General features: G+C 38.1%; 1 protein-coding gene across 1 annotated transcript in view; it reads right to left on the minus strand.

The window, feature by feature from the left end:
- TRIO (trio Rho guanine nucleotide exchange factor) overlaps positions 1–27,102 on the minus strand; it is a 248,568-nt gene that overhangs the window by 140,297 nt on the left and 81,169 nt on the right. The window contains exons 6-10 of the mRNA XM_082288588.1: positions 24,749–24,871; positions 16,511–16,702; positions 13,099–13,230; positions 7,865–8,095; positions 546–668 (exon numbers count right to left, since the gene is read on the minus strand). Of these exons, the coding sequence (XP_082144714.1) occupies positions 546–668; positions 7,865–8,095; positions 13,099–13,230; positions 16,511–16,702; positions 24,749–24,871 (801 nt within the window). The remainder of the gene's footprint in view (positions 1–545; positions 669–7,864; positions 8,096–13,098; positions 13,231–16,510; positions 16,703–24,748; positions 24,872–27,102) is intronic.

The raw sequence follows: 27,102 nt of genomic DNA on the forward strand, positions 1-27,102 counted from the left end.
GTACTTAAAGAAAAAGACCCAAGCCAGGTTGGCCAGCTTGCTGGCTCACCTGGTTTCTTAGGAAACCCCCCACCTCCTCTCCATGAGACTGCGGTGAAGATCTGTGAGCTCCCCAAGTCTAAAGTCAGATAGCAGGACTTTCAATTCATCTCCATCCTCTCTTACAGGCTGCACGAAAGTTTAAATCCTAGAATCCCATGAAACTAAGCTACTTTGAAAGGAGAGCTTTCATTCTTCTGTAAATTTATATTTGAAAGCATGTTTTTGAAATAATAACAACAACAATAATAATAATAATGGCAGAGCAGTTCTGTTGTACTTTAAAGCTCACACTCTCTAGGACTGTGGAAGTTTGTCTTTTTCTTCTGAAAGCTGGGGTATAAAGGAAAAACAAAATAAAAACTTGCAACAGAGAAAAAATGGTCCATTCCTGGAACAGAATGTTTTGTAGTGGAGCTCCCTCTGCCCAGCCTTCAAGTGCAAAAGCAGGGATTTTTCATTTATTTCCATGACAAGTGCACAGTCCTTCATGCGACTGCTTTTACCTGCGCAACCTCTTCGAAGTCTTCATGGCGTTTCTGCAAAGCTCTGGCCCGATGCAGGGATTTTCCCACTCCAGTATGTTTGCTAAGGAAAGCTTCTCCATGGTTTTCAATCCAATCCAACACCTGTGGTACAGAAGAGAGACACAGAGAAACCATGAGCAGCCACATTGAATGTTACAACAAAAAGACAACAATTATTCAAGGAACTGAGAAGCTGTAAAGGCAGTGCTTAAAAAGAACTGTAGTGTTGGATTGAAACACAGTGTTGCCATTGAAGGACATTAATTACATCTCATTTAACTTTTCTCAAGGCAGTAATTAGCTCAAACTAGCAAAATAGTATGATTTCAGATTATATCTGTATTTTGAAGCCTACCAAGGACAACTTCATTTCTCCACATTCATCAATTTGACAGTAATCTGATCCAAGTGGCGAGACCCCTTGTGAGGGTCTCTCTAATCTGTTTACAACTTCAGCTGACATTTTTCAGCAAGGTAACACTAATGAAGCTTGTACATTGCTGGTGATTAACACAGTGAAGTTCTACTTTAGATGACAATTCACCTTCTACATATTATTAAGTCAAGAAGAAAGATTCAGTAGTAACTAACTAACTAATTAATACAAGAAAAATTAGTTGAAATCATTATGAGATAAATGTCTGTGTTCAGAGCATATGGAGGAATATGCTCCGGTTCTTAAGAAGCATCTATCCCCTCAAAACATCAGACATAATTGTTTATTGTAAATTTTATAGCTGAAAAAGTGACAAACAAAAGACATTTTAAGGACCTTAATGCTTCTACCACAATGACTGGGCTGACAGCTTTATCAACAGTAAAAACTTTACATGCAATTAGTTCCTGCCAGTTAACGAAAGATTCCTGCACACAGACTAAATTTCTGATGAGTGAATGAACAAAATCATGCAAACTCTCTTCAAACTAATACATCCTAGCCATACCTTAATCCATTAGTTAAGTATGCATATGGTATTCAGTTTTTTGGAAGATACTCAAAAGGTTCAAGAATGACATTCAGAATTTAAAACAACAGCACATAAGCAATTTCCTTAAGTCAGTGATCCATATCTATACAGCACTTATGTAGTGGTGTGGAATACCTTACCTAGCATTCACCTTCAGAGTTCCTTTTTCTTTAAAACATGAATATTTTAGTTTGTTTTGAATATAACTTTCAAAAACCTGTACTTTGCCTCTTCTTATCTACTAGTGCCCTTTACTCTGATTCCTGAAGTTGAGTGAGATTTTCTCCCCAGTTTTCTTGCAGTGAAAGTATAACTGAGTATAACTAGACTTTTTGTTTTATTCCAAACAGATTTAAGAACCAGCCTTGCAACATCACTCATTACTACATTCAGTACACATCTAATCCCACACACTATTCCCATAAAAAGCATCCATGCTTTCTTTAGCAGAACAATGAAAACATGGTTTTCTCATTTATCTTGACCATGCAAATATTTTTCCATTTGCAAGCTCTCTCCTACTGGACATCTTCAAAACAACAAACAATTCCCTAATACCGCAAAAATACAGCCACTTCAAATCACCAACACTTCACCAAATCTCCATCCTTAACTTATGTAATATTTGTTTTCCTATTAAGTATTGCCAGAAGAATATTATTGTGTTTCAGGTCAATGCAAGTTTTCATTTTCTTCTTTCAGGGTAAAGTATTGATCAGAGAAAGGAGAGCGAGGAGCTAAACATGGCCTCAGTTATTACCAATACTTTTAACTAATTTCAGGAGACCACTTTCCCCATTATAAAAAGAGCTAAAAAGAGATAGGTTTGGATGACATAATTAGAGACCAGACTCTGGAGACTACTAAGTTATAAGCTAACAAATGAAATCAACAGCAAAATAACTCTCAGAAAGCATGGGATGAAAAGCAGAAAGCAGTCCAGGGAGAATGATTTTTGCTCCAAATAATGCTGAATAACTTCTCAAGGGAAGAAATTGTCATAGAAATCCAGTACACAGATCATGACATAAACCACTCAAGTAGAGAAACATTACTGCCTGTAAGTGAAATCAGCATGAATACAAGTCTCATTAGTGCTTAGCCTTCATACCTTGATTCTTAACAAAACTGAGGAAGCACTCTTGGGAATTTTACAGCACATAGAGGCAGAGTCAAGGTATGCTCTTCCCATCAGAGAGTGCTTTGCATACCACTTCAATCAAAGGACAATGCCATTAGTTGGCACTGATACTAGCCTTTTAACAACTTACGCATTTTCTTCCTCTTCCTGGGAGAAGTAAGAGTTACAGAAATCATCACACTGACCCACTAAGGACTCTTCTACCGACACTGAAAGCAAATGGAATTCAGTCTGTACTTAAGTAATACCTAGGAGTTTAAGAGGCTCAACACTTTTCAGTGAAAGGGTGAATAGTATCATCCTCCACCACGGCAAGTTGCTTTAATGATGCAATTAAAGTTCTACTGCAGTCTCAGCAAAACCATCCTTATGCCCAACACAGGATCTAGAAAAATGCTTACTTTTCTAGCTCCCAAAAGAATATACAACAGAAGAAACTATGGAAAGACAGCTTCATTTAAAAAAAATCATTGCTCATGACTGTAACATATGTGGTATACGCTGCCTGTAGAAGTAAATCTGATCTTTCGCAGACTCAATGTGCTCATTTTCACCAGTCTTTCCCACATTATTATCCATTCCTCACCCCCCTCACCCTTTACCTACTTTGCATACACTCACTATTCTGATCTCCACCACTTACTTGCTGCTGACATACCATTGAGAAGGGGAAGATGGAGAACTCTGCATTTCTGATCTTCGGATAGCAAAAATGTGGAAATAGTCTCTTGCAAAAAAGAACCATTTTACACTGGAACCGCCTTCAAAAGCCACATGGGAATCACGCAGTGAAATCATGGTGATGCTAGCAAGTAGCAAGCATTCATGGCCCGCCCTGCATTATTCGAGGCTGAAACTAGTGACTGTAACCTGTCTTGAGGCAGGCAGATCAAGGAAGAAGCAGCACATTTATCCAAAATGGACAGAGAAGACACCCACTATGACCAAATAAATGTATTTTTGGGGGGAAAAAAAACCAAGCCAAACCAAATCAAAACAACCCCCCCAAGCAACAACGAAAAAAACAACTTTCCCCCCTCCGCCCAAAAAAACCCCCTCAAAACACCTTCTACCAGCATGTTTTATTAATTTCTGGCTTGCAAGCTATCAGGAAAGCTTTTCAGGCACCAAAACTCTGATCATACGAGTGTCAGCAGTATCACTGTACTGGAAACATTATCTTTACGCTCAATTTTGACCTTTCATGGCCTAGAAGAGCAAAAGTCTACGTTGCTGTTCGAAGTCTGCTTTATTGATTCATATCAGAATCAGTCAGCTCCTTTCCTTAAGTGAAAGACTGACTGTATTATCTATTTGGTAAGCTTATTAATTCTTAAACATAAAATCATACTTTTACTGGCATAGTTTATATTAAAAGGGCTACATACACAATTGAGTGCTGGTGGCCAGACATTTTTTAAAAATTAAAATAAAACCCCTCTTTTTAGATGTTAATATACAAACTAACCAGGAACTAGATCTCCTAGCATGTTTCTGCTACCTAAAATCAAACTCAGAATTCCATTCAGTTTAAGACTGTCATAGGTTTTCACATTTCAAATTTCAGATTTTCTGTAATTCACTTATCTACTATTTTTGTGATTTCATGTGCTACTTTCCTTACTACTTGCTTCAAAAGATCAGCAGATGATTCTTGATGTACACAGATCTCACCACAATATTTTTGTTGATTTGGAAAGCTCCACTAGAAACAGTTTCCCAGCATACAAGAACATGCAAGATGGAAGAAAAAACCCAACGAGCTTTCTAAGGTGCAAGTAACACAAAGTGAAGTACCAGCTCAACACGGCCAATTCCCTCCTCCAACTCAGCTCAGTCACTCACTTAACACTTCTATGAACTGAGTTATTTCATTAAGCCAGCAGAGGGAGGAGGAGGAAATCACAGACTCATGCTAAAGGACAGTTACAGATTCACTCACAATGCAATTGGTTGCTTGCCACTATGTGCAAATTAACTATAAACAGTGGAAGAGAGCCACACTTAGCTTATCTTGAAATAAAAAAATCCCCACCACATTTAACTTTACTGACAGTAATTAAAAGGTGTTTTCATGTTAAGTTTCTAAATCAATCTTAACTGAATTTTTTAAAGTTTGAACAAACAGAGAACGTGTAAACAAAAACTAAAGTATTTTAGAAAGTTGCTTTGGAGTTCTACATAAACTATTCCAGAACTGTCTTGGATATAAATTTAACTAATACCTCAAACCACAGTATTTTCATGCACTGAATGGTGTTCGTGATTATTCAGTTGAAAAACTAACATTTCTCAGATAAATTAAGATGATCTGATAAAGTCGGTTTGCTTCTGTTTTGCAAGAAAAAAGAACCTTGTTATCCAAGATCACTTTTTTCCCCAGATAAATTTTCAAAGCTGAGCGAGCTACAATCTCTAAGACATCTGCTGTGGCTATTGGATTAATCTGTCTGGTATGGATGTTGATTGTCCTAGTCCTACAGACTGACCTGCACTGAAATCCAAGTATGAAAAGTTGTATTATGAAAGGCAGCAGTGACCAAAATTCACACTATGATTCATAAGGCAGCGCCAAAAATACCCAGTATCTGTAAAGTTAAGCTAAAGCAACATAACAGGGAGCTATTCTTCCACATGCAGCATTTCAGAAATTAACAGTCATTACAGGGATAAACCAAAGGACAACTCAGTCCCTGGCAGTGGTAACTACTGGATACTATGGGACGGGCTCAGGAAGATGGCAAGCAAGGGCTGCACCTCTGTACAGATCTAGCTTGGAATTTCATGTGGCTGATAAAGATGTGCATCAGCACAAAAGGCCGCAACTTCAAACTGTCAAGAGGATCTCTTGCTACCTTAATTCAATGACTGTCTTGCAAAGCATACAAAGAAACCACAGGCATAAATAAACAGGATGAAAGAAACTTCTCCAACCAGTAGGCAAGGCATGTACTGAACAATAAGTCAATATGGATCAATGTTCTTGAGGCAACTGGTTCATACTGAAAACTTCCAGTGTACTCACAATCCACATGCATGATTGGGACAGCACATTCCTGATACTAGAAGATATAAAAATATGTAAATCTGTCCACTTTGTTGTTTTCAAATCTGTGACTACTTCATCTTAAATGCAGCAGTTCCAAAGGCTGATGACTAATACAGGGAAGGAAAATCCAGCATCTTGAAGAACGTGGTGGTGACTGCACAATGACTTGAGTCTAATGAAGGGTTATTTGCCAACTTCAAAGAACAATGCAGTCTGAGAGCTAACTCCTCTACAGCGGGAACCAGGATTTAGGATGGAGCAGAAAATGAGAATTTCCTACAAGCATTTTATGACTCCCAAGATATTAAAGGCAAAGAGTAAGAGCAGTACAGTAAGACTCTCTGCAGCATTTAATGAACACCTTCCCCCAGGAAATAAACTGCCTAAAGCCTGGCCTACAGGCCCGAAACTTGAATTATGCACCTGGCAAATTACCTCAGGAGATCCCTTGGCCTAGATTGCCTCAGTAGGTCCTACCTAAACTGAATTCAAACTAGAGGAGAAAGTTCCACCATCCAATCCGTACTTGTTGGCACCAGACTCCTGAGAGGACCTACATTCTTCCCTGAGAATCAAACTACTGTGTTAATTTCAGTTTCTGAAGACTCCTGATAAAGCCCTTTCAGTTTAAGAGGTGATTCATTTGCGGGATGTGCCTCATCACAGAATCACAGCATATTCTGAGTAGGCCCTTCACTCACTGACTACTCATGCAAGTACCAGCACTGGACCATCCTGACTAGACAATGCTTACGTTGTAATCTTCATGGAGAGCCTCAAGGGTTTATACAATGGCATAATGAATGGAGTCTTTGGTTCTCTGAGCCCTTGCTGACCATTCATAACATTCCCTCTGCTTTCTTTTACTTTTTCATCAGCTAATATTTTTCATGCCTTTCTGCATCTTTTGTCACATCTCAGTGTTGAGAATCTGGATAACAGCCTGCCATTCAATGTATGCCTCTTTTTAGATATAAAATTAAGTAATAAAGTTTTGAAGATTTTACATAATTTACCGCTTAAGCATTTAAGTTATTTTCTTTAATTACATGATGAGATAGTCACCAGATATAGAAGAAAGTTGAGTTATGAAGATTGCTCAGTCTCCCCACCATCTGCCTAAATTACCTTTTTCAACTATGGTAAATGATGAAAATCAGTTATTTCACTCCCAACTGCCCACATCCAGTATCTTCTTGAAACAGAAAAGTTCAAAAAAATTTAGCTTGAAAGTGCACCTAATTTTGAAGAAAAATTATTCGTTTAACCAGAATGTATGGCTATCTATCTAAAAACCCCACTGAGAAGCTGTGATTTGTGAACACTTTTACACTGAAATGAAAGAACATTATCAGCAAATACTGGCCATCTTAACTCTTTTATAGAGATGAGCTATTAAAGGATAAATTAGTAATGTCTCTGTTAATTGCAGTCCAAACCCAACATTTTATGTTTATTAAAAATCCATCAACTGAGGAATTTTATGTTGTTTTACTTTAAAAAGGCAAAGCTATGTCAGAGATACTAATGCCTGTACATAACTACTAACTTTTAAGGATGTTGACACAATAATAAAAAAATAGCAGCTATTAACCATTCAGTCAAGAACAGTGTTATTATCAGAAAGTAATCTCATCCGTAATTTTTATAACTCCTTAGTATACTACTCGGAGGTTTTAAAGAAACACTATTAAGTCAATTAAGTATTGAGGATTTGAAACCGAAAAATTTACAGAATAACACTATTAATTTTTTGCATGTTACAACAACAAGCTTTTTGACACTTTGAGTCCGGAATTTTACCTAGAATGTGAAGGTCAGCTACCAGCACAAACTCAGAATAGCTGTCTATACTAAAAATCTTCATCATATATGACTTAAAGTAAATAAATTAATTTAAAATCAGAAAAAAATGAAGTAGAGCTAACTTACAAATATAATTATTATCCATTAGAGCCAATAGCCAAGGTCTGATAGTACACAGAACTTGGTATCATTCAGTCAATCCCAGGCAACTATTCACTTGTTGTACAAAAGTACATGGGGTTTAGCAGTCAAAACTCACCTGTCAGTGCAATCAGCTCAGAATCACAGGCTGACAGAACACACAGGCACTTAGACAAAGTGAAACAAAACCTACCTGTTGAACATCCTGTTGAAAAACACACAGCTGAAGCCGCTGGTGCAAGCGGACCTTTCGATGCTGCCAGATATTTTCCAGTTGGCGCTGGTGATGCAATACCTCATGGATGACATCCAGGACATGATGAACTGCTTTTGAGTAGTTGGCAGATGCGGTGAGGGAATCAGAGCTCCCAGGAGTCAAAGGTCTCTGGAGTTTGTCAAGGAGTGACTTCCCATCTTGGCTCACCTGACCACCAGAAAGGACGAAGAATTACTCATCTTGCCAAAAAGCTTGTTGGGCTACTACTTTGTACCCCACCCCTTCTCCCAGTTTTAGATGTCTTTAAGAACTCAGAGAGCAATGACAAAGACCCGTTTTACTGCAGGAATGATTACCAACATGCAGCTGTAATAGGAAAGAAAAAAAATTATATATTGTCTTTCTATTTAAAATAATTTTAAGAAGCAGCACCCTTCTAAATAACAGCCTGTCTTTCCATTATTTCATTACTTTAAGAGTGATCTTCCTTCAAAGTGTTGGGATTTTTTGTTTGGTTTGAGGTTTTTGTTGTTGTTGTGGATTTTTTTTAAAAAACTAGTCAAATCTAACCTAGAATAAATATTCTTCAACTCTTTCCCTAGTCAACGGAACACCTAAAATTAAGCATTTGTCCAGAATTATCCTTCCAAAACAACTTCTCTCTTCATTTGCTTTAAAGGTGAAGAGGGAGGTTCCTTTCTGTAGGTTAATATTAATTTGACAAATACATTTAAACCAACAGATATAAAACCTAGTATGTGATTCAATCTAACACAATTACGACTTCTAAATTATTACTGTTACTGGTAAGCCAAGGCAAACTGCTGTTAGGGAAAACCTAATTCTGATTAAATCACTTAAACCCTTTCCATGCAGCACAGAAAGATACTGTTTTCTAAAATGTGTTTAACTACTGATACTAACAGGAAACATTTGTCACTTCTACCTGTTGTCTTCCCTGACTTAAACCACAGCAGAAATATTCAGATTTACCTTGCATGCTAATTAAAAAGCAATAATCCTCTCTTGTCTGGTCACTAATAACATTTAGTGTTAAAAGCATTTTTCATTGGCGTTTGTCACTTTTAGCATGAAGCTCAGAGAACTGTTACAATTCACTATCATTCAACTACCTGTAAAGAACTTTTCTAACAGCTCATCTAGCAGGCAGGGAAAAAAATCATCTGAAACCACAAGACTGGAGTATAAACAGTAGCCTGAATCCATCAAATCAGCACCATGTCAGAAACAGCAAATTTGTCAAGGCCTTCCTGCAGGCTATTTTCAACAACTTTTTACTAAGTTTAGGCACATTTTAAATTTGTTATTCAGTAGTCAAACAGATATAAATGAAAACTCTTTTCTAATAATTAGATTACAAGGGAGTTAATTTCTTAGCTCCAGTTCAAGCTCCTTCATTTTAGTAATGAGCATCAACAGAGAACAAAGCTCACTTCTGAAAGTAGCTCCTGTAAAGTCAAGTCAGCAGAAAAAATGCATAGTCCATAGCACAGTTATAATGATATCTTTTTTCTTTTCTGTATCCAAAAGAATTATCTTGTAAATTCTTCAAATATTTCAGGATAATGGACTTCAATTATCCATTCAGAGTCCATAAAATCTACGCGAAAAAAATAATTGTGACAGCCCCTTGATCCAATTAGTTTATTAGCTTTATAAACAAATGACTGTGCACAGATTTTCCTTTGGAGTTAATACACTAAAGTTTTCTCCCTTCCTAGTGCATGCCTACCTACCTTAAGATTTTAGTGAGATGTATAACTTTATTTATATATATAACTTCATTTAAAGCACATCTATTGGATTTTCAGGCACACCAGTTACCTCGGCTTATAAGCTAGTAAGTTGCTTTACGAGTAATACACAGTAATTACCCTCAGCAAAATCAGACTGTCTCGTCTTAAAAGCATTTACTTTCTTGAAATTACTGTCTTCTACTTTGCAACCAAGTCGTGTTGTCAAGACATTGCAATTGAAAATGAATGACAGTGTTGTGATTCCCATGGTGTTCCTCTCTCTCTTCCCCCACTGTTCATTCATCACAAAATGAAAGGAGCTCCGTACTGTAGTAGAAATGAAGTCATATATCTAATAATGATAAGCAATAGTGCTGTAATATCCTGACACAGAAAGACGCCTCCATCAATCTTCAAAAAGGAATGCACGTTTGAAAAACACTGAATAAAACTACCTGCCCAGAGGAGGAAGACAACTTGTACATAGACATACAATTATTACTACTGTACCAATTCTGGTTGTTAAAGATACAGCTGGTTTTTTTACCAGATGGGGAAAAGTAATGACCAGAAATCAGAAGAAAGGCATTTAGTGCTCTTTTTTTCCTTCGAGCAGTACCAGTGAAGATTTTGTTAGAATATCTAGCTATCCCGAAGTCAAAAGCTACAGCTTTGAAATCCTAAATAAATTTTCAAGGTATTTGCCAAAACAATCCTATAATCTACTCATCCAATTTATTTTCTTTATGCATCACCAGCAAGCAAACAGTATTTAACATGCTAATCCACAGTACTTATTTGCACTTAACAGCAGGCTCGTCCAGTCACATGCCTACCAAAAAAAAAAAAAAAAGCTACAAAACCAACTCAAACCAAGTAGAAAAAATGCCATTATTTCAACCTCAGCGCTTTATCACCATTCTAGAGAGATCTACCCTTCCTACTCCTTGCTGCACTCTCATGAAGCATGCACCCCTGAGCGCCTCTCTTCACATAAATCTGTTACAAACGTGCTATGTCTCTGCCCCTTGTTTTAAAAAGGGACCATCCCAATGATGAAAGTTGATAATGAAGAAAAGAAACCTTACCACAAAGCATTCTTTCAAGAATGAGTTAAGACAGTTATGTGTAGTAAAATCACAAATATTATCAGGTGTGATAGTATGTCATTAGACCAACCGACATAGCAGGATGGCATAGAGCAAGAGAATAGGGATATCAATGTGTAGTTAACACAGAACAAGAATTCGTGAACTCTGGACATCTGACTAATGGTCACAAAATTTATGCAGGCCCTAAGGTCGCAGGTATTGAAAAAACACGGTTTTGATATGCTAACAACATGATGGATCATTAGCAATAATCTTACCCTCCTTTACTGCTAAAGGAAATGTGACCAGACTTAGGATTCAGGCTTCCTATAATGAAGCTGGCTCATCAGAAAGTAGTTTTAGCTTTAATGTAATGTATAAATCACAACCATTAATTCAAACCCACATGACCTCCTTTTAAAGACAGGTGCAAGCTGTGGCCTAAGCTATCCTGTGTCCACTGATCTTTTTTACCATGATTTAACCAAACACGTAATTTTATGAGTACAAAACCAACTGTATTTAATCCAGAACAACATCAGTCCAATTGAATAATAACAGTTTTACCCCACAATGAGAACAACCCTAGCAGAAGAAAGAAAGACAAGTAAAGCAGGAAATGCAGAAAATACCTGTTAGCTAATAATAGTGAAATGAATACTCATTTATTTCAGGTAAGTAAAGCACAAGAGAAAACTCAAAATTTGAAAGAAAACAAAAAAAGCTAGTTGAGTCATCACTTTCTAGGCCACCTTCAGAACAAGCATTTTATCTTAAGTTGTAAATACAACTATTAGAAATAGTGACAAATATTATGATTCCAGTGTGTGCCGAGTCCAAGATTAGAGCAGCAGCACAGGGTATGTGTGGATACAAATATTGCTGCTAGCAAGAATTTCTCTTGCTTCTTTCCAGTGCCGTGAGATACTTTTCTCTCTCACGGAAGATATTAGCAGAGTTCAATAAACTATAAACACCTGCAACCTTGCAGAGCCTTGTTTATGGTATCGTAGGAAAATATTTTGACAATGGATGTTTTAGGATTTTAGCCAATTACCCCCAAGGGGTGGCTGATCCTTTGACCAATCAGACTATGAAGAAAAAAGTCTATAAAAGAGTTGTAAAATAATTAAATAAATCAATCTTGCTGCACAATTCCTGCCTGTTGGATCTCTCTTCTCCTCCCTACCATTGTGGGATACCGTAACAGGTATGCTAATCTTACAAACGCTGACTACATAGGCATGCTAACTCATTTAAGTGTTTTTGAGGTTGATGAAACTAAGTGCATTACCTTCTGGCTTCTCAAATGACATCCTTTGGTGGTTAAGCCTTTTTTGTGAGGCCATTTCAGAGGTGGATTTTCAAAACACACTTAGAGCAATCCATGCCAACAGAATACCTTCCCAAAGAATGCCCAGCTGTCTTGGGGTGATTTTATGAAAATACTGTATTTCCCTATTGTCTGCTTTATGCCCACAAATGGGTCCCATAGCTTTAAGCTGGGTCCAGCAGAGGGGGGAGAGAAGCCAGGCAAATTCTTCAGCACAGTTTGTGTTCAAGGACTCACACACACTCCCCCATGTTCTCACCACTGCAGAGCCGAGGGAGCACCTCCCTGCTTTTAGCCAGCCTGTTAGCTGAGGCAAGAAATCCTCTGAAACTAATTCTTCTTCTTCTGGAACTGTTCAGCCCAGCTGTGATCTGAGAACCAGATCATCAGACCCTGTGGACCGGCAGGGAGCTGCGGGGATGTCACATCCCAGCCTCGGACCTTGGGAGGGGCTGAGCCAGCTACAGAGGGAACTCTAAATGCACCAGCTTCCTCTGCATCGAGGAGGTTTATTATCTAACAGAGTCATTTGTTTCCTGTGCCCTGCCGGCACTCTGCTTGTTAAATATATAGTTTTTTTCACTTTCATCCAAGAAATTCCTCTTGTATCAGTGGGGGAGGGAGTGCTGAAACCTGTCTTCTGGGGAGGTGATGTTCATTACAAGATGTTTCCTCCTAAACTTGTCTCAAACCCAGACACCAGCTAACTTCCCTTCAAGTAGATGTTTAAACACTAGTATCACACTGCTATTCAAAGGCAGCAATATGCAAATGCAAATTAAAACGTACTTAGTGCTCCAAGGGTTGTTTGTACCACACATGGTTAAATCTCGCCTTTTAATTTCTTTCCAAAGATTAAGGGGAAGACTTTAACACTCCACTTTTGAACAACAGTAGCAAAATACAGTATATGAAATTTTAAAAGAAGCTTGGCACTTGACTTTCCAGCTAATTTCCAATGCAACAAGTGATACCGATTCACGATCCAAACTTAACATGACACAATTTTATCTAAGGAAAGACACTGACCTCAGAGTAAGCCAAGGTAATATGCTCATATATCCCTTGATGATGATGGATAGCATCTTCTAAATCTTGCAGTTCTGAGGGAAGTTCCACCTCACCACAGGCTTTACACCATGAGTCCACATTGCTCATGTACTGCAAAAGAGAAGAAACACTCAGCTTGATTTTGGGTTCTACCATTAAGCACACATGATGGTAATACACAAAAGGATGTTAATCTGTGTGACAGACACTGAAAAGACTTCTTTTAAGTGAAAAGTCTTTACAGTATTTCTCTCTGAAATAACCAAAAGTTTATACCAGAATAGAAAGAAATATTCGAGTCTGACTATACTTGTGCTTTTAGGTATCTGAAACTCTTTGAGTAGTTTGGAGACAGGCAGGCCTAGCTGTACGTTGGCAGTCTTCAGAACCAATTCAACTGTTGGCAATACTGATGCTTCAAGTTTACTCTTGCTCCTTTTCTTGACTTTGCAGCTAAGAAAATGTTTCCTTCACCCTGCACCAACCATTTCAGAAACATGAAAGCCAGTTAAGGTCTTGTTTACATGAGGCAGTAAAACATGCTACAGCTTTCAAGTCCAGACCCTTGGTTTTTATCAGCTCCCTGTGCAGACACTCATGGTATCATGAGGTTTATCACCTCACCTATTTTTAATCTTCAGAGAAAACCATGTTTCTTTGTACATGCACACAAAGAATTACTGGTGAACCATTCACTGAAACACTCCACAGTTACCTTTTGCTGGAAATAGGTTATCAAGGAAGCAAAGCAGTGCCAGGGCACTGTGAATTCACACATCAGTCCCCAAAGAACTAACGTCTACATGCAGAGAAGCACTAAATCCATTTGGCAAGCTACTACAGCAGCAAGCATGTAAGGGATTTACAACTTGAGCAGAGGTCTCCTAGGACTAGCACTGAACTTTGAGCACACAGCTATGTCAGCATAGCTGCTCGAGTCAAGCCTTTCAGGGGAAATTGAGGACACTGCAACAGAAATCTCTTCTGCAGACAACTTAAGTTATGCCTGAAGTTTAAGCTGTCTTGACAGACAAGAAACTGCCATCACAGCTATATGCATAGCAGAAGTTCTGCTGACTTATTTTTCACAGCTAGGGGGCATGAATTTTAAACCCCTGCTATGCTAGGAAAGGAAAGAGGAAAAAAGAATCTTTTTTTCTAGGAGTTTTCATAGTTGTTAAACCTTGTAGAGCCAAGCACATGTGAGCTCTGTAAAATAAATTTCCTCTATTCATTTCAAGTTCAAGACTCAAAAGTTATGAGACCAAGCCATTTGTCTCACCATACATATCTTAATTCTTGGAGAACATGTAGTCTGTTGTAGAAAGAGGAATTCATAGATCACTTCTGGTACTCTTCTATTGTTTGATAGCTGGGCAGAAGGATGGTAGAATACTTAGCTCTAAAATACTTATTTAATTCTCATTAAGGGCCAGTTTAAAACATCTCAAATGTTAAGCACTGAACATTAATAGAAGCTCCCATGTGCACCAGTGAGCAGGCACTGATAGCTGGTGCAGTCTTCACTGTGTCTGACAGTAGGCAGCGACACTTACCTGTCACTTGCAAGAGAACACATGTATTCAAGATGGGTGTGTTTTTTCTTGGGCTGCTTACTTTTTAATCTTTTTATGTAGGTCAAGCGTCACCAGCCTCTAAAGGGGTCATTCCTCACATTCCAAACCCTCTTTCCTTGAACTCACTCTCCACTGTTAATGAAACAGCTAATATATCACAGGCAGGTATCTTACAAAGCAACTAGGGCAATCCATCGCAGCTAATCATAAAATGAAAACTGCAGAAGGAGCAATTAAAAGTAAATTAACCCCAGCAGATGCTGCACTATTTTCTCTCTTTCCTCCTATTTATACTTACATTAAGTGGTAAAGAAGGTAACACTGACCCTCACTACAGTTGCCCGGCATACTATCACACAAGATTTAGTCCCCTGAATTCTGATGAGCATAATTTATTACTTTTGTTATGAAAAATGACAGCATTTGAGTCAAGGTATACCTACCTGTTCACATTCATTCATCTACCTCTCTTCTACATGTATGGCTGAAAGCGCTTAAACGTAAACCCGAATGATCCAAATAATTAGAAAAGCATCAATATTGATAAGGTACCGAATAGCGTCTATCAAACACTTCAAGCTGACTGGCGACTTTTCTATCAGGAAACTATTCCTTCATCTCATTTTTATGCAGCTTTTCTGTAAAACCTGCTAAAAGGACTTATTATAGTGGCATCATTTTATATAATTTACCTTAGTCTGTCTAAGGACATTAAACCAATGTCACCACTACCATAATGAAAAGCAATGTGTATTTTCATCTTAATACATTCTCATTTCTAATATCTAGATATTTATCAAGTTAAATATCCATGTACTAGAAATCAGGGAAAAAATGTCTTAAAATCAGCTGTACCACCTCTCTCTGTTTCTGAAGTTTTCAGCTCCCAAGTGCTTCCTTCATTCATTCCAAATTAAAGTTATGTCAGACATGAGACATTTCCTTGGATATAATTTAGCAAGGCAAATTGAAAGAAAAGTATCTACATAGAGCACACCAGAGCTTCCATGAGCCATACCCATCCAAGAGCCTCTGCTCTCCAAACACACCAGGGATGCACAGAGCACTCAGTCTACGAGATCAGCGGGTGACTCAACTGCACACACACAGCAGCTCCTTCAGAACTGAACGCCCTTGAGGGCAAAACATGCTTTCGCCATTAAGATTACTAACTTGGGGATATTTATTCCTATTTCCCCTACATATACCTCTTCTCTGGCAGTTACACACGGTTAATGACTTAATTAAAATAATTGGTATAGGCCTAAAGCTAAAATGTTTTTTTAGCATAGGAGGAATCTCTTATGGAATACTAAGTAAACATCTCCCACCACAATTTCAGATTCAGAAGACAGTTAATTAACTTTTCAACTTTCAGGCCAGTTCAACCTATGTTTTCTATAAGCAATTATTATGAGTTAAATCTTGACAGCCAAGGACTGATTGGAGTTGAGTGGTGAGGACAATAAAAGAAGCAGTAGTTTCTAGATGTAGGAAAGGCATTATATCGATACTTAAAAGCCTTATATATTTAAGCATTTCTGTCCACTTCATTTTGATTCATATAGCTAATTTGGTTATTTTATCTTGCACTGAAATGAGCAAAGCATTTTGTGGAGAATTTAAGGCCAGTGGGCTAAACTAAGGAGAACAAGGTTTTGTTTGAGTACAGAAATCTGCAGAAATAAATATTCTGGCTTTGTTGTCAACCTTTTCAATCACTTTCTTGCACTTTTGTCCAAAGCAAAAGCAAACTGCACAACACACGTGTTCCAGCACATACACTTTTGTTGATGCCCTCCCTATTCACTAACCTGTTCAGCTTTTTGATGGAAGATGGAGGACATGTCCAGTAACGTGCTCCGTTCATCCAAGGCTGCAGCAAATGCCTTCCACTCCTGCTCCAATTGACTGGCAATCTGTTTGATTTGCTGTGAAGCATAATGGCCAGACTCGATCAGGCGATTTGCTACTGACATGATGCGGCTGATGTTTACATACACATTCTGTGGAGAAGAAAGAGGGAAAAATTAGTGCAAGTTAGCACACCAATTAAATACAGAAGTATATTCCTAAAAAACTCTATCACAATACTGAAAACAGTCTGGTTTTATTTGGCAGGTTTATGCACACCAAACTTTGGAACCTAGGTGTATACAGTAACAGGCAATCCATAACTGACAAGTGAGAAGGATGACTTGAAATAACCCGTCTAAAACTCATGTTAACAATCAGCTTAAGCCAATTTATATTACACAAAGACACATTATTACAATAAAGAGGATGAAATAACCATATTTCACAACAACCACAATAAAAATGTTTACAGACATTCAAGTCAACAAGACATTCAGATATACACAATATAGGAAAACTGAAGAATCATTACTAAGCTCTTGATCTATCCACAGTATGCATGTGTGCAACATCTGTGAACCTTTACATCAATTTCTGAAAGTAACTTTTAAAGAAACAAAATAAAGAACTCTGAGCTACAAGAAATTAACAGTTTTACATTTTATTTTCTTGCTGCTATATTGCCTCAGAGCTAGCACTGAAAATTAAACAAATAAGGTCCAAGATCAGAAGTATTCTCTAGCGTACTGGCATTAGTCACTGATGGCTCTTTGTCAATCTAATCTAATTGTAAATCAAGTTTCTGATTCCTGTGAAGTAAAACAAGAACAACTTTGCCACCAAAAGCTTTCTGAGTAACTCTTTCAGAGCTACATGTGTGTAACATGGAGTTGACACTTCCTTCAATTGGGCAGACTCCTATACATCTGAATTGAGTTCTTAGAATTGTTGAGGCTGGAGATCACCCAGTACAACCACCAGACACTGAGCAAATCAGGTGGAACCATGACCTGCTGGCATTCAGCCATTGCCCAGAGCTTGACACGGACTGGCTGGAGCAAGTGTTACAGTTCCTCCAGGCTTCACTGTCCAGACTCATCTGAGTGACAATTAGGACAGGTCCCTATTGATTGTAAACTGTATGCATGTATGCAAGCAGGAGCATACCTGACACAACCTACACCTCAGCTGGTCCACTTAATACACTGAGCACAGCAGTGTCATGTTGGCTGGTTTTCCTTTCTGCACAGTGCCACCTCTTACTTTTTTAGGTTACCCCACACCTCTATGCTCTGCTTTTTAAGCACAGCCAAACAACTGGCAGAATACAAATCTCCTATTTCCAACAAAATTTAAAAGAGAGCATTTTGGCCTATTAAAAGTGTAGCATAAATACAAGACTGTTAAATGAATACAGAAAGCCATTAGATGGTCTTTACAGTTGTGAGAAGAAACAAGTGCCAAAAGAGAAAAGAATAAAGGCTGTAGTAGACAGCCATTTGAACTTTTTCTGTATCATAATAAAGCAATTTTGGAAATTCTGGAACAGCAGTTAAAAATGAAGGACATGGCACAGTAACCATTAAGTAAAACAAATTAAAACTGAGCTGTGGTTAACATGTATTCATTTTCCCATGGCAATCAGGCTTCACACGTGTAGAAGAATACAGCCTGTAGCAGTATGAATATGAACTAAAATGCTGACATTGAACACTTTCCAAGCTATGTACACCACATTCCTTTCCTCAAAAGAAAACCAACCAAGAAAAAAACTTACAATAATCTAACCCTTTTACCTCACTAAGTGATATATCTACCAAAGTTTTAAGTGTCAGTATTTTAAAATGGAATGACCCAAATGAGATAGATTTATTTAAGGAGGAAAAGAATCTGCAATAGCAACTCACTACAATTAGACTGTGTTTAATTGACCCTTGAAGGTCAACAAATTTTGCTAAATTTCCTACAAGGCCAGGCAATTCCAGTGTCATTATTATAGGACAACTGCATATGTTGCACACTGCTTGAGAACGAGAAACACTGTTACAAGTGATCGGGTGCTAATTCACCAGAGACTGGTATCTTACTCATTGTATGCATTTCCACCCTGGCTTTAGTTAAGGAAGCAACAGCTATGAGGTAATAACTGATAAAGTCTTATTTAGTGACCTCATTTACACCACGTGAATCTGCATGAAGCACCTGCAGCTTCTGAGTGCGTATCAACTGTCTCAAAGGTGAAAGGCTCATGTGATGCTGCAGTTCTTTCACTGTGTTACACACACGACTATTGTAACAAGACTTAAAAGGTAACTATTCAAGTTACTGTATTACAGTGTGTTTAGTAAGGTTACAAATGTACCTAGCATGATTATTTTCTCTCAAAATGCTCTTTAGCCAGAAGCTGAAAGGACACCTTACCATATCTGGAAAGTTCCTCATTGCAGATTTTTCCTCTAAAGGGAGTATACAAACGAAAGAAAGTATTGCTCAGCAAAGCAACACAGATTAGTAGCCTAACTGTGCTGTGTCATTCTTTGATGCATGCCTGAAAGGCAAATGCACAGGAAAAATACAGGTGACAGCCTACCAGATCAACTGAACTTCTACCACACTCACACAAAATAAAGCTGGCAGGTAACCTGAAGGTTCCATTTTACTTCCTGATTTTCCCAGGCCCACTTAGAAAATGTTTGTTTAGCTCCAAGATTTCAAACAGCAGTTTTCTGACACAGAGACTACTACGCATTCAGTTTTAAATGCCATCAACTCAGTGACACGGCCCGTAAGCATCGTAAGTGGCACCTCTATATGGACTGGAGTGAGCTGGAAGTATTTTACTGTGATAGAATTTAGCAATGGAATTTTCAAATCATCTGCCACTTCACACACAAATGACCACCAAACATGGTGTAGTATTAATGTATGAATTAACACCTGCTTTAGTGATTTACACGTTCTCTAACATTTCTTCTAGTCTCATTTTTGAAGCAACAGTAAAACTTTCGGTTTGGGAATACAAACTTCAACGATGAGGGCTGCAGGACAACTAAAGGTAAAACCTGATCTATTCCCTTGAAAAAATATAAACTTGGCAACATCCAAGCTGCAATTAAGGAAAGTGTTTAACCTGTTCTTCAATTAAAAGGATCTTCTAAGTATTCTCAGGTAACTATTTAACCATTACTATCAGCACTGGAACATGTGCAATATAATTTCACTCTAACTTCCTTCAAATTTCTCATCTCTTTCCTACATTTTTCACAGTGGACCTGGGGAATCTTACTGCAAGACTATACAGTCCAACACCAACACTACCTTCTTTCCTCCTTTACTTTTCACCCACCTTTACTTAATCATAGTAAATGCCCATGCATTGAAACTCTCCCTACAGCCACATCACTTTCATGTAGATGTTTCCCATTACAAAACTAAGTATGGGGCTTTAAACTGGACCTAGTTGTCTAGTAGGACCAACTGAATCACAGCATTTTCTTTACAAATCTGAAGTTCAGCCACCCCAAAAAGTACCAAGAGTGAAATAAAATCTGCTTCTTTTCAGTAACACCACTGTCTATTCCTTTAGTTTGTGATTCATTGACATGAACATACTTGTTGCTGTATCAACACCTCAGTAGCTGACTGCTTTTTAAAATCTGTTTATTTGCTTCCTCCCTCTTAAGGACTGCACATCTAGCCTGTTCTATTTAGTCTTGCTGACTTTGGAGTGCTCCTCAGAAGCCAAAAACAGCCTGAACTCATTTTACCTTTTCAGTCTATTCTCAGGCTGGTGGCATCCACACATTGTGTCTAAGCATTAACTGCTCTGGCACCATAAAGATTCTCTTAGGGATGTACACCTGTGGTCTTGCTCTCATTTGCCCAAATCCTGAGGACCAAGGGCGGTCTAGAATTCACATGGTGCTTAAGTCTATCTCAAGTGACAAATCTGTATGGTTACAAAAATACATATTTAAAGTAAAAAGAATCTCAAGGGTGAAATATGTCAGTGGTACAGAGGAGAAGGAAAAAATTACACTGCCTCTAAGCTAACGTGATTTTATCTCACCTGACTTCATGCTTTCATTTGTACCAGTCCCTGTGTCTGGATTTGAACAAGACTTTTAACTTTTAACTCGGTAAACCTAGTGATAGACAATCACTGTGCTCATATTTTTATTTTAACATCCCAAAGCTCTCACCAGTGCTCATCTCTGACACTCTCTTTTTGGATAGCATTCAGTATTTGATTACTACCTTGATAAAATGGTTTAGTGTATGTAAACAGCCTGTTCTGAGAACATTAATCAACTTAGCAATACGCCTACCATTGACATAGGAGTTTTTGGATTATGGTTAATAAATGTAACTTCTACTCATGGTCCTATCAACACTGAGACAAGAAGCAGTCATAGCACATCCTTTAATAGTAGCATGTGTCAGCTTTCTCCAAACAAAGTTTCATTTTGCCTGCATCACTCTTCAAGCATTTTAACCCTCCCCAGTGCAGGGAGAGGCACAGTTAAACTGCAATGAACACAACGCCATCTGATCTAGCAACAAGAGCAGAAAACGTTCAAGCAGACAACATCCTACTCTTCACCTGTATTTCACATGACTTCTTGTCTTCCTTGTGTCCCAACAGATGTATAGAAAATGGCAGGAAAAGAGTGGACAGACACATAATCAGTCTTTCCTACTCTTGCATGCAAGACAGACTAATCATATAATCATGGGTACTTTGTTCTCTCCGTTCAGAAACTCAATACATAACTTTTGTACTTGTAACTCCTATGATGCTTTATTTGAAAGTTTCTCCCTTAAAAGGTACTAAGAACTTGTTTTGAGACATGAAGCATTGGTTTAGTCACCCAAATGGGAACATCAAGCTGAAACTGAGTATTGCTTAACTCAAATAAATCTCCAGACTTGACAACAGCAATTTACTGTTGCTGAAAGCAGGCCTTTAAAATTGCACTGAAAATCCATCCTCATCTTTAGAGAGCAGAACCATTGAGAGTTTGTTTTTCCCTACAGTTATGGAACATGGGATCTACCTGCCCTGTGAAGAGACAGCCTTGACTTTTATCAGTGCACAGCTTCTCAAATTCCCTAACAGGAAGACACATACCTATGGCTGCACCTGTGAACTATCCTTCAATCAGTAGCTCTTTTAGTCACATCAACCTGTATGCTAATCCATGGTAACCAAACATATGCCCCTCTTTAATGCACAGCACTACACCAATCCAGCTTTTCTCTGGGACAGATTCATTGCAGTGAGAACCAGTCTGTGTATTAAGCTTAAGACTTGCATGAACTTACTCCTGTTACCATGAATACACAAGATTCCTAGGTATACCATTTGCTAATGAAACTGGTGAAAGTAAACTTAAATCTCCTCCCTGGATGTGTTCTTTACTTTGTTGTTTCAGAACATTTGGTTCACACTTCCAACTATTTTGTGTTCTTACTGAAAACCAAGATTCTAAAAATGGCACAAAGCCATTACAAGAAATTTTTTTAAAAAAATTCAGCAAATTCTCTTTGTCCTTGATGTAACTAACTCTTGTCCACTACAGGAAGTAAGTAGCTTTCACAATGGTTTACATCCAGGTGGCTTGCTTCAGACTGGAAGACCAGATCAAAATTTTGGCATCTGACCCAAAGGCTGTCACTCTTTCTCATCCAAGTTTGGCATAAGCAGCTGCAGAAGTTGCCCTCCACCTCTTGGAAACAAACTGTTACTTGGGAAGGAAGGGGACATGAGAGACCCAGCTATTGACAGAGGGTAGCACCTGCTGTGGAGGGGAGCACGTGCCCCGCAGCAACCACAATGTGTTGGGAAAAGCAGCTGCAACATCAATTATCAGACTTACGCTGTGAACAAGCGCAAGAGGTTGCTTTTAGCTGCTTGGGGAGCATTTATCCTTTGAACAGTCCTTCCCTACCTCAAGTGAGCCTAAGAAAATTGACTAGAAAGCAAGATCTATTAAGGTCCAATTAGGGCCACAATGAAAAGCCTCCAAAATCTCCTGCAATAAATAAAGCTTATATGTAGTTGTCTTCCTCCCTTTCTCTACTCCATCCAAATGAATTATTTCACATGGTTGTAGATAGGTTAAAAGTTAAATTCCACTTCTGGTGTTAGAGTATTCACACAAGAGACCTTAAATCCACTTTGATTACTGAAGAGTTACACTGACAGGAAGAGTGAACAAACAGCAGCTTGTTAAGCACAGAGCATATGCGGAGAGTAGTCAGGGAGAAGCTGAACATGCTTGCAGGAGTTAAGACTGCCCAACATTTTTCCAGTTAAAGCTAATGAAAAATAAAGCCTGCCAAAATTCAATCGGTTCACGTCATTTTTTATGTTACATTCAGTTTAATCTCTGCCCCTAATCTGTATGAAAGGCTTTTGCCGTTTAACCAAGTAAAACCCAGATAATCTGAATGCTGCTTAAATCAAAACCAGGGACCAATCATTCTGAATTTACATTTTCCTGTTCTGTGGCAGAGAACCCCTTCTGGAGGGGCTGTGCTACAGAAGAAAATGTAGCTCGTTTTCACCCTTTTGGAAGTTCACATAGCCTAATTTGCCCCAAATTCAAACTACTCCTTGTACACTTTACGAAATCATCTTGCAGGCTGAGAGAAAGTCCCCTGTAATTAATGCATTTGACAACTAAAGGCAAAGGAGAGATTAACAGCAAAAGACTAATAGCAACACAGAGCAGGAAGGATTATGCTGCCTCACTCAAGTGCTCCCTACTGTTGATAGCATCTGAACAGTCTGAAAGAAGGGAAAAAAATAAAAAAGTCATCTAATTTGAAGAAAAGAGGGCAACAGTGACTAGTATCAGGACAGGCTTACAGAAGAAGAATTTAACCTTTAGAATACAAGTCCAAGAATTGCCTGGAAGGCCACTCAAAATTACTGAGTTCCAAAAGTCATCTCATGTCAATGACACCTACTGTTATCCTGTGTTTCTTTCTGCTCTACTTCATATGCAGAGCAGTGAGGAACAACAACAAGGTGCTCCATAAGGCAGCAATTCCCCATGCCGTGAACCAAACCTAATGGTCAAAACCATATACGATGTTACATAACTTAATTACAAAGTCCCCCAGCATTTGCTTTACTCCTTGAAGAAAGCTCATATAGATTTTAATTTTTTTGAACTTTTGGAAACAGAGCTGAGTTGCAAAAGAAGAAAATGTGCCTTCTCTAATCATGTCTTCCATTGTCTTACCTCCAGCTGCACCGTACACAAGAGCTGCCTTACTAGTCCTGCCATTACTTTAGCAAGACACACAACCTAGCTAAGTTTATTTTGTCACTTTCCACATTTAGTAGTCCTGTTCTACAGAAAAACCCTCTTGCAAGAGTTGATAATTTCAACCATACTTTAATTCAATTCCCATCCTTGGACTGCCAAGAATGTTCATTTGTAACAAGACTGGTAGTGTTCTTCTTTCATTGATCTGACAAACAGGAACTGGATTTAGGCCCAGACTCCCAAGGTTATTTAAACACCTACAATGTGTAAAGGACCTAAAATGTACTTGAGAATTTTGTCCCCATGTTCAAACAGCAATTCATGAAACTGAAAGTAAACAGCTTTCACTCGTTGCCAGTTAAAATCCAATTTTTTTATTACAGCCTACTGATGATATTTGACCAAAACAACTGTTTGCTTTAGCTCCATTCTACTGTGCCAAAAATGAGAAGTGTCTTCTTAAAACCATGGAAAATTATTACACCAGGCTCAGTTACTTCTCAGAACGTTTTGTCTGAGTTGAAATCTATTCAGAAGATCCTGAGAAGTATGTCTTTCAGAATGCAGAGCTTAAATCTGTATTATACATGATTCTCTGCAATTTCCTACAAGACCCAAGGTGGTGCTCAAAGACACATCCCAGGTTCTAGAAGCTTGGACGCTTGTATTTGAGAGGTGCTGAGCTTATGTTGAACACTGCCATTTGTCAAAACAATTTGCTTTATCACAGTACCTTGGTACTTGACCACCCTTTATTTTCTTGTGCTGTGTTTTATAACTTCACTGCTCAAACACAAATTTGCACTACTTGTAAAAAAGGACTGATCTGTGTCTACGTACTTACAAATTCTACCTTGACAGAGAACAAATAGCCAGCATGTCTGAGCTGTGCTGTGCAGGGAGGCCTGTTCTTACCATACAGTTCATGGCAAAGTGATTGTGCTGTGTCTGAAGCTCCATCGCGTGGGGGTGACTGGTTCCAATCTCTGTGTAGTTGTTCAGAAACAGTCCTTTGTTGTGTGTGATCCAGTCAAACATCTACATGAAAATATTAAGGAAAGGAGAAAGTTCAATAATTTGTTATGGCAGAAACCATAGACAAGCAATGTAAGATATCTGTGAACACAGAATACAGAGTCTAAGGCTGTGAAAATTAACACTGATGCTCTTTCCATTGTAAGTTACTGTACATTTTAACACAGTCATTGCTGAAATCTGTCTTTCTGGATCAAACTGCTGAGGCTGTTACTATTATCTTTACGATAGGTCTTTATCTCAATGAGCTACAGTAATGTCATAATTGTAAACTTCATTATTACAAAGAAGTCATAGTAAACAAACAGACTTGGAGCACAGCCCTGAGTTGCCAAGCTTTTATGTTCTCTAGTGTCAACACTTACTGACATCAGCAGCTTAGCAGTTTAGAATGAAAATGGCAACTCATGGAAATTAAATATAAATTCTTTCATGCTGATCAAGTACTTCAGCAGCAAGTTAATATTTTTACTTCATAACTTTACAGCAGATTTGAAAACTATTCTATTTCTAGATGAATTATTAAAAGTATACGTGAGCACAGAGTTACATGTTACTTTCTTCCAGAGAAATTCATGAGTAATCTTTAAATATGCTTGTTTTAAAAAGAAAAAAAGGAGTATTTTAATATTCCAATAAATTTTAGGACAGACCTTATATTACAATGAAGACACACAGGTATGTTAACAGTGGCACTGGAAAACAAAGTTTTCAAAGACCAAGCAACACAGCAAAGAGCTGTTTAACACCCCACCTGCTCACAATGGTCTTTAAATCTTTGCTATATCCAAGCAAAAGGGACACACCTGCTCTCTGGATAAGCTGAAATAGTTTGTCCAGGAAAAAACGGTAGCAGTAACCATTCATTTAAAGATCTTTCAAAATATGCTGGCTAACAGAACAACATTACCAAATCCACTATTTGTCCCAAATCCATGACAAACTAAATTGTAAGTAGACCACAATATGGTAAGAACTGTAAACCAAACTTTTGAAGTTTAGACAACTGAGACAGCTGATCCCATACTAATAAAATTTTAAGCTTTTTATCTAGAACTCAGTGAAGATGTGTTAGAACGTTATTCAAAACAGACACTGGTACTGCTTGTGACCACTCTTCCCTAGGTCACCTGAATTTGCTGCCTTCAGACACTTAAAGGGCAATTCCAATCAGATTCCCTCCCACCTTGTCCCTTTTTTGCTTTCTCTTCTCCTGAACCAGTCCAAATTTCTTGCACTAAGTTGAGCAAGTCCTCCAAAAGGAACATGTTTATTTCTCCCCATGCAATACCCTTTTTCTTTCCAACAAAGATCCCATCCTTTCCCACATTTCAGTAAAATACCGACATACACTGATAAAAAAGTCATGAGCTGTGAAATCTAATCTGACACAAGCAGTAAAAATAAGGGCCGCAAGTAGATTAAGGTAAGGGTCTTAATCCAAAATTGAGTTGGGATACTACACAAACCTTCTTTCTAATCTTTTTTTTTTTACTGGCTAATGAGAGAAAAACAGTCCCAGGTATGGGGGCTGCTGTCAACCTCATTTTGAGGTGCCTAATATTTCCCTTCCAAAAAAAAGATGCATTCATTTAATATAGACTTATTCTTGGAATCAGAAACATAGAAAACACTGATAGGAGCTTACACAACCACATGGCAGGACAGAGGTCAATCCCACAGGCTCAAGTATTTCACAAGAAGTTTTTTAAAGCCCAAGTTATGTAAGCAATTTGATAAAATACAAGCAAACTAACAAAATACATTTTGATGGTGCTCACAAGGTACTGAAAGATATGCTATAATGCAGAATAATTAATTCTGTAACGAAGTGGCTCCAAGGTCAATAAAATGCATTTGGGTCTGAAAGAGCAACACTAGAGCAACAGCTTGCATTATTTTCTAAATAATTTTAGAAATAGGTAATAATTTTATCTTTTCTTCCAACTCTCTAAATGTCCCTACTATTTTCAGCTGTATCCATCCAGTAAATATTTGCTTTAAATGGTACTTTGAAAAAATATTTATTTTTTTAAACACGGCAGAAAACATTACAGTAGTGTAAAGAAAGTGCCTGAGCTGAAATGATGAGGGTAAGGGAAAGTATGGGTGAAGAATACAAATGAAGAAGCAGGAAGAAGTTAAGTTTTACATGTTTGTTCTGCTTTTACTCTTCTCCTTGCATCTGCTTGTGACAGCTGCTGGAGAGCAGAATACTGGTTTAACACCGACTG

The sequence above is a fragment of the Coloeus monedula genome (assembly GCF_965178545.1).
Source record: "Coloeus monedula genome assembly, chromosome: 1".
NCBI lineage: Eukaryota > Metazoa > Chordata > Aves > Passeriformes > Corvidae > Coloeus > Coloeus monedula.